The sequence below is a fragment of the Podarcis cretensis genome (assembly GCF_951804945.1).
Source record: "Podarcis cretensis genome assembly, chromosome: 2".
In the NCBI taxonomy this organism is placed as follows: domain Eukaryota; kingdom Metazoa; phylum Chordata; class Lepidosauria; order Squamata; family Lacertidae; genus Podarcis; species Podarcis cretensis.
Window position 1 is genome coordinate 118,843,886 of NC_137171.1, and position 8,316 is coordinate 118,852,201.

At 48.3% G+C, this 8,316-nt stretch overlaps 1 protein-coding gene across 4 annotated transcripts; it reads left to right on the forward strand.

Moving 5' to 3' along the window:
- The first annotated feature begins 43 nt into the window (after positions 1-43).
- Positions 44-7,541, forward strand: LOC307208933 (uncharacterized protein). 4 transcript variants are annotated; one of them, XM_079963975.1, is made up of 4 exons: positions 44-170; positions 1,488-2,607; positions 3,377-3,497; positions 5,824-7,541. In XM_079963975.1, the coding sequence occupies exons 2-4, from the start codon at positions 2,227-2,229 to the stop codon at positions 6,261-6,263; spliced, it is 942 nt and encodes a 313-aa protein (XP_079820101.1). In that variant the 5' UTR covers positions 44-170; positions 1,488-2,226; the 3' UTR covers positions 6,264-7,541. The 4 variants fall into 4 exon arrangements, with proteins under 4 accessions (XP_079820101.1, XP_079820102.1, XP_079820103.1 ...); XM_079963976.1 differs by having other exon boundaries at positions 72-177; positions 1,481-2,607; XM_079963977.1 differs by having other exon boundaries at positions 106-166; positions 1,481-2,607.
- Positions 7,542-8,316: the final 775 nt, after the last annotated feature.

An 8,316-nucleotide genomic window follows, 5' to 3' on the forward strand; every position in this document is an offset into this window, starting at 1 on the left:
TCTGGAATGGTTAAGGGGACAGAGCTCTCGTTCCTAGAGAGGCAGGAAATGGAGGGCCACAGGAGGGGGGGTGCTGTCCAAAGTGGAGGACCTTCCTCCTCTGCCCAGCTGAGCTCCTGAATCCTCTGCAGGCTGGCTGCAATTTTTTTTTTCTTGTGGGGAGCCTGTAAGTAGAAGGTGCATTTGGCTGGGGGGCAGAAAAGGGGCATTTGGGGGAGAAGAGCAGGAGATTGCAAGCTGAGGAGTTAGCAAAAGGCATGAAACACATGTTGGAATTGGGAATGGGGGAAGCAGTTTGTGCCAGAGTCAGACCACTAGTCCATCCAGCCCCAGGGCTGCTGCCTCCTTTCACGGCAGAGGATCTCCCAAATTTCCCAACATCTCAAACTGAGCTCCCCAGTTTGAGATGTTGCCTGGCATTTTCTGCCTGCAAAGTGAACACAGGAATCAGTCTCCTACGGAGTCAGAAAACTGGGTCTGTCTCGCTCAGCATTGCCTACACTGAACGGCAGCAGCACTTCAAGGTTTCAGGCAGGAAGCCTTTACTAGCAGCACTTGGAGATTCTAGGGGGTTAAACCTTCTGCATGCCAAGCAACTGTTCTGCCCACACTTCTGCAAACCTTGCGGCTCCCTGGAGCCTCCCGATAGCTCCCTCTTCCATCTGGGTGGAACTGTTTTGGCCCCATAACAAACAGCGCGGGGATAATCCAGATTTGTTTTCGTTCTGAATCAGGATGGGGAGTTTTTTCTGGGCAGCCTTTCGAGGGCCACACATCAGCAGGAGGCAGCGCTAGGGACAAAAGCAAACAGAGCAACAAGTGTAAATGCTGCTGTCACACAGTAAATGTAAAGTAAAGGGAACCCTGACCATTAGGTCCAGTCGTAGCCGACTCTGGGGTTGCGGCGCTCAACTCGCTTTACTGGCCGAGGGAGCTGGCGTACAGCTTCCAGGTCATGTGGCCAGTATGACTAAGCTGCTTCTGGCGAACCAGAGCAGTGCACAGAAATGCCCTTTACCTTCCCCACCAGAGTGGTACCTATTTATCTACTTACACTTTGACATGCTTTAAAACTGCTAGGTTGGCAGGAGCAGGGACAGAGCAAGGGGAGCTCACCCCATCGCGGGGATTCGAACCGCCGACCTTCTGATCGGCAAGTCCTAGGCTCTGTGGTTTAACCCACAGCGCCACCCGCGTCCCCACAGTAAGCCAGTTTCTATTCACACTCTCCTCTCTGTCCTCAATCTAGGCAAGCAAAGAGGTGCTGTCAGAGTTCAGGGGCACATTCCAACCAGGCAAAAATGCCCAGGAATGGGGCCAAAGCAAGACTGTTGAGGGTGTGGCCTGGGCAGAGGGGGTGTGGCCTTGGGAAGGTTCTGAGGGCCAGATCGAGAGAGCCCCAGGGGCCATATTCAGCCTGAGGTCCATGAGGCAACACACTCTGCATTCTCCCACTGTTCTGCATGTTTCATTCCTCCAGGGTGAAGTGTTTTGGGGGAGAGAGCAGCTACCCACCACCGACATCTCCTTGTGTGCCAACTGAACAAAGCAACAGGCAGGCCATTTCCCTGCTTCTCTAAGAAGCGATGGAGGGCCCAGACTAAGATCCTGCAGGGTCCACGGGGAACCATCCTCTGTCCCGAGTCGCCAGCTCCGGAGACACAAAGCCAAAGAAGTGATGGATACTGGAGAGCCAGCCATTTCCAAGCCGGAAGCCAGAGCAGAGCAAGGCACGGGAGATGCCCTCCCTATCGTCCAAGTGGAGGCAGTTGGGCAATTTCCAAAATGGCTGTCACTGAAACATGTTAAACGGGAGCCGGACGAGGGGCTGCTACAGCAGAAGAAGAGTTTGGATTTGATATCCCGCCTTTCACTCCCCTTCAGGAGTCTCAAAGCGGCTGACATTCCCCTTTCCCTTCCTCCCCCACAACAAACACTCTGTGAGGTGAGTGGGGCTGAGAGACTTCAAAGAAGTGTGACTAGCCCAAGGTCACCCAGCAGCTGCATGTGGAGGAGCGGAGACTCGAACCCGGTTCCCCAGATTACAAGACTACCGCTCTTAACCACTACACCACACTGGCTGGCAAGCCCAGCGGAAAGACTTCCTCAGAGTGGTTCAGCCCCACAACTCCAGCACAGAGAGCCCACAGCCGCCGTGGGGGGACACCAAATTATCTTTTATCCACACCGAGGGACCCACAACTGCTGGCCCGCCGGCTGGATGTGATGAGCGCATACTTTGTGGGCTGGTTGAGGATATGTGTGGCTCCCAGAGACAGAGAAGATTATGGGGAAGTGGAGGGAGATGGCCAACATGCCCTCGGCGCAGACGGAGAACGCCGGCTCTTCCGGCGGTTCTCCTACAGGGAGGCGGAGGGGCCCAGGGAAGCATACAGACAGCTCCACAAACGTTGCCATCAGTGGCTCAAGCCAGAGAAGCAGACAAAGGAGCAGATCTTGGAGCTGTTGATCCTAGAGCAGTTTCTGGCTGTCCTGCCCCAGGAAATGCAGAAGTGGGTGGGTCGCCCTGAGACCTGCAGCCGGGCGGTGGCTCTTGCAGAGGATTTTCTGCTGAGGCGAGGAGAGGCCAAGACACAGGAAGAGCAGGTGAGGAGAGTTTTTCAGGCTGTCCTGCGAAAGGCAGGGCAAAGAATATCTGACTTTTAGAAGACATCTGAGCTTTTAATGGTTGACATTTTCCTGTTTTTATATACACTGGCATCTTGGTACTCAAACGGCTTCGCCCCCAAACAAATCGGCTCCTGAATGCTGCAAACGTGGAAGTAAGTGTTCCAGTTTGCGAACGTTTTTTGGAAGCTGAACGTCCGATGTGTCTTCCGCGGCTTCCGCTTGAGTGCAGGAAGCTCCTGCAGCCAATCGGAAGCCGTGTCTTGGTTTTCAAACTGTTTTGGTAGTCAAATGGATTCCCGGAACAGATTAAGTTCAGGAACCAAGGTACCACTCTATGTTGGAAGCTACGCAGAATGGCTGGGGAAACCCAGTCAGATGGGTGGGGTACAAATAAATTATTAATTATTATTATTATTATTATTATTAAGCTAGTATAGGTGTAGAAAACTGACTTTTGTGTGGCTGTAAGGTAGGATTCTGTACAAAATGAAAAAGGTCACATCTGCTTCCCCAGCTGTTTTTGTCTCTGGCCCTGTCCATCCTAAGAATTTGGCCCCCAGAGAGTTGACCATGTGGGAATGTGCCCACTTCAAGACTCGAAAAGGTTTCCTCCTGCCCCTCCATTAGGAGAAACTGCCTCATGGTAGGAGCCTGCGTTGCAGTTTGCAATTTGGGAATTTGCTGTCCTGTGGACTATTACTCTGGTGACGAAGAAGAAGGGTGAAAGTGTTTGCTGTTCTTTCAGGAGCTGGGCCTAATCCAGGAGGTGGCGGTGAGCTTTGCAGAGGCCGAGCAAACTGTGTCCAAAACTGCTCCGAGGCGTCTCATCAGAGAGGTTGGGAAGGGGAGGGAAGCCAGTTCGTCAGGTAAGGATTCCCTGAGCTTGAGGTTTGTGGAGGTACACCTGCCCCTCCCTTAATAATATTCAGAAGGAATTTGAAAACAATCCTGTTTATGCAGGCAGCTGAGGGCTGAAGGATTTTTCCAGGCAACGCAGAGATTATTATTTTACTATTATTCATTTCGCTTCCATACCGCTTTATATTTTTAAGAGGAAAAAAATCTCAAAGCTGTTTGCAAACTGCGTTAAAACATAAAGCAACCCAGAAGAAAAACATTACAGAAGAAAGTCAAACGTACATTCAAAGCAAGCTAATTAACAGGAAACTAAAATGTTATCTTAAAGATTTCAAAATGAAACATTACAAGAGGACTGGAAGAAGTTCAAGAAATACCTGCAGAAACACTGTAAAGTGTATGAATGCTAAAATGATGTTGGATATGAAATAATATGGCATCAGTGGTACAGTGTTAAAAAATATGTAAAAAATGTAATAGAAAAAGGGTGGAAAAATAAGGTTATATTATGTCAAAGTAAACAATATGTTAAAGGTGTTTAATTATAAGGAGGAAAGATTGGAGACATAATAGAAGTGATTACAATAACCAGAAATGAGTTTTGAAGAAGGGTAAGGATTTGCTGTATCTGATTGGACAAAGAGGAACACAAAAAAGGGAGGCGTGAGGAGGTCAAGAAAGAAAGTTTTGTAAACATGAGTCTGAAAACTGGAGTTTTTGTTTTTAATTTTTTCTTTTCTTTTTACTGTTTTATGTGGTGTACTGTTTATGCTGTTTTGTGTTGTTTTGATGTTTCCTTTGTTTTTGGAAAAATAAATAAATATATTATTAAAAAACAACAACAACAAAACGAAACATTACAAAGGGTGTAGGTCAGCTACAAAATGCATATTTAACATAGCAAAGTTAACAAACAAACAAAATTTTAGCATTCCAAAAGAAAACATTATGAAGGGAAGTCAAATATAAAATGTACATTTCATACAGCATAATTAGCAAGGGGGCGGGGGGAAATATTACTCAGAAACACAGGAGGTACCTGCCACCTTTGTTGGCGATCCTTCCGATGGTGGTTCACTGCAGGAGGTGGTTTGGGAAACTCAGGCTCCATGACCTGGGTCTGCACCAAGAGCAGCCAAGATGGTCTCTGGCCTCTTCTACAGTTCTGCTTTTGTAGCTGGAGTCAATCAGGCCCCGCCTTCCCAAGTAGGCGGGAAAAGGCCAACAAGGCAGGGAGCAGGGTCTCCAGGACTCACAGCCGATATAACTGTTTTTTGGACTGCTGCTATACTGTTTTAAATGCTTTTTAAAATGTTTTTGCAAAATGTTTTATTATTGACGTGTTTGCCGCCCTGCAATGTTTTATTATTGTTATTATTATTAATGTTTGCCGCCCTGCAATGTTTTATTATTGACGTGTTTGCCGTCCTCAGGAGTAAAGATGGGATATAAATTGAATTATTCTTAGTCTTACCAGGGATGGGGGAGGCGCCGTCGTCCAAACCACTGAGCCTCTTGGGCTTGCCGATCAGAAGGTCAACAGTTTGAATCCCCTCGACGGAGTGAGCTCCCATTGCTCTGTCCCAGCTCCTGCCAACCTAGCAGTTCGAAAGCACGCCAGTGCAAGTAGATATATAGGTACCGCTGCAGCTGGAAGGTAAATGGCATTTCCGTGCGCTCTGGTTCCCGTCACAGTGTCCCATTGTGCCAGAAGCGGTTTAGTCATGCTGGCCACATGACCCGGAAAGCTGCCTGTCGACAAATGCCAGCTCCCTCGGCCTGAAAGCAAGATGAGCACCGCAACCCCATAAGCATAGGTGTCAACTTTTCCCTTTTCTTGCGAGGAATCCTATTCGGAATAAGGGAATTTCCCTTTTAAAAAGGGAAAAGTTGACAGCTATGCCCATAAATCACCTTTGATTGGACTTAACCCTCCAGAGGTCCTTTACCTTTTGCCTACCTATTATTAGTACAGCTCGGGTTACATACGCTTCAGGTTACATACGCTTCAGGTTACATACGCTTCAGGTTACACACTCCGCTAACCCAGAAATAGTGCTTCAGGTTAAGAACTTTGCTTCAGGATGAGAACAGAAATCAGGCTCTGGCAGCGCGGCGGCAGCAGGAGGCCCCATTAGCTAAAGTGGTGCTTCAGGTTAAGAACGGACCTCCAGAACAAATTAAGTACTTAATCCGAGGTACCACTGTACTATTAATATTAGTACTTCCATTTCCCTGAATAAATAGGTCCATTCATTTGGTCTGTTTACTCTTTTGAGTCCTCCTTTCTCCTCTCCTGTTCTTATCGCAGCTCTCTTTTTTTCTTTTTTTCAGGTGGTGAAGGCTGGATGAGTGACAGCGATGGGGAGCCACAGGAGATGTCGTCCAAAAGAGCCCGTAGTCTAGAGCTGGAGCAGAATTTTTTTAGTGATGGTGGATCCAAGAGAGACGATGGAAGGGGAGACTGGAGCGGAGAAGCCACTGCAGGCCCAGAAGGCTCAGCCTGCGAAATAGCCCCACAACAACGGATACGCAAAGGGAAGGGAAGGAGTTTGTGCACTTTGTGTGAGAAAAGCTTCAGCACTAAATCGAGTTTTAATAGGCACCAGAGGATCCACACAGGAGAGAAACCATACGAATGTCCAGACTGCCAAGAAAGCTTTCTCACCAGATCCAATCTCATTAGGCATCGCAGGATCCACACGGGAGAGAAGCCGTACAAGTGCTTGGACTGCGGGAAGAGGTTCAGTCGGAGCGCGAACCTCATTACATGACTGTGGGAAGGGGTTTGCTCACGGGACAGCTCTTAACAATCATCAGAGAAGCCACACCGGAGAGAAGCCATACGAGTGTTTGGTCTGCAGCATGACATTCCGCAATAAATCAAGCCTTAATAGACACCAGGGACTTCATACGGGCGGAAAATCGTACCGGTGCCCAGACTGTTGGAAAGGATTCAGTCGCTGTTCGGTACTAGCCAGGCATCGGAAAAACGCATTTGAGAAGCCAGGCCCCTGCTCACACTGTGGCAAATCCTTCCTTAGCACATCGGACCTTACTGCACACCAGAGAACCCACACAGGAGAGGACGTTGTGTAAATTCCCAAGGGTTGTGGGAGAGAGATTCTTTCAGAATCATGGAACCTTACTAGAAATCAGGGAATTCTCATGGGACAGGAGGCATAAGGCTAGCTCACACAATAGCCTGGGAAGGAGCAGGTACCCAGGGTTGACGCCATGGCATCAATAGTTGCCATTGTCCTTGCCAGTATCTCCTGTGGCACCTGTAAAGGAAAAGGTAAAAGGACCCCTGACCGTTAGGTCCAGTTGTGGCCGACTCTGGGGTTGCGGCGCTCATCTCGCTTTACTGGCCAAGGGAGCCGGCGTACAGCTTCCGGGTCAGGTGGCCAGCATGACTAAGCCGCTTCTGGCGAACCAGAGCAGCGCACAGAAACACCGTTTACCTTCCCGCCGGAGTGGTACCTATTTATCTACTTGGACTTTGACGTGCTTTCGAACTGCTAGGTTGGCAGGAGCAGGGACAGAGCAACGGGAGCTCACCCTGCCACGGGGATTCAAACCGCCGACTTTCTGATCTTCTGAAGTCCTAGGCTCTGTGGTTTAACCCACAGTGCCACCCGCGTCCCCTGTACAAGGTCTCAATAAATATACCCTCAAAAATCCACAATACGCTCCTCCTGCTCAGTTCCTGTTCTCAGTGGCTTGAACACCTCCCCTTAAATATGTCTGCATTTCCACTGAATGCCAGGACCCCAACTTCCATTATGAACTGAGGAGAGCCGCCAAAAGCTTCTCACTGTGAGAAAGAGTTGCAGCGGCTAATGTGGGTTCCTTTCAACCCATTGATACTGGGGGCATGGACATTTTCTGTTTTTTCAGGTGTGGCAGCCATTTTGTCGTTGTCCCCCGCCATGTTATGCTACCCACAGATACGTGGTAGCCATTTTGTGTCATGCCACACACCCTACAGCAGCCATTTTGTGACTGGCACTCATGGCGCTTTCTCAAAATTCCAAAGATGCCCACTAGTGGGCAACTCTGGAAAAGCCGTGCTAGTTTCTTACCAGACTCCAGGAATGAGATGATCCAAAGATTTGGCAGAATAATTGGGAAGAGAATAGAAGAGGGCACCATTTGTGGAGCCGAAATGAAAAGTGGTTTGGGGAGTCACTTTGTTCTTTTATCTCTATGGCGCCCTGCCTTTTTTATTGGCATTGGTTATTCTACACATGGGTAGCTTGTGGCCAGCTTAGAGCCTTGGGGCTCATTGTTGAGCGACTCTTATCTTTCCTGTCTCAATGGCTCAGAATCCTCCTTTATACACCCTACCCTGTAAAGTTTAAAATCCAATCAGTGCATGCAGCAGAAGAGACACTTTTATTGAATTCTACCATCTTTAGAAATGCAAGTGGAGCTGGACCTAAAATGCTCTCCCCATGTAAAACACAAAACATCCTGCACACAGGGAGCTTTAAGGAGAAAGATTATGGTCTACTTCAGTTTTCTACGTGCAGCGAAGTAATCAAACACAAGTGCCTCCTAGCCTGCAGTCTGATGTGGGGCAGTTTTCACATGCGATTTTACTTGCGTGTATGGCATTTCAGCAGTCAAATTCAATTATATTTTGTTTAAAAAATATACAAAATGGGCTTTTACTGTACTGGGCTGTGATTCTATTTCATGTTTTTGCGGGGAGTAAGTCCTATTGAATTAGGCGGTACTTGTTTATTTCTACAAGCCAGGTGCAGGGTCTCTCTGGCCTTCCAGTTGTTGTGGAACTACAAATCCCATCAGCCATTGGCAATC

Bases quoted from the DNA above. Each gene is read 5' to 3' on its own strand.
- LOC307208933 (XM_079963975.1), top strand. From the start codon at position 2,227: ATGAGCGCATACTTTGTGGGCTGGTTGAGGATATGTGTGGCTCCCAGA. The intron at 2,608-3,376 runs GTGAGGAGAGTT...CTGTTCTTTCAG, and splicing joins CCAAGACACAGGAAGAGCAG to GAGCTGGGCCTAATCCAGGA. The intron at 3,498-5,823 runs GTAAGGATTCCC...TCTTTTTTTCAG, and splicing joins GAGGGAAGCCAGTTCGTCAG to GTGGTGAAGGCTGGATGAGT.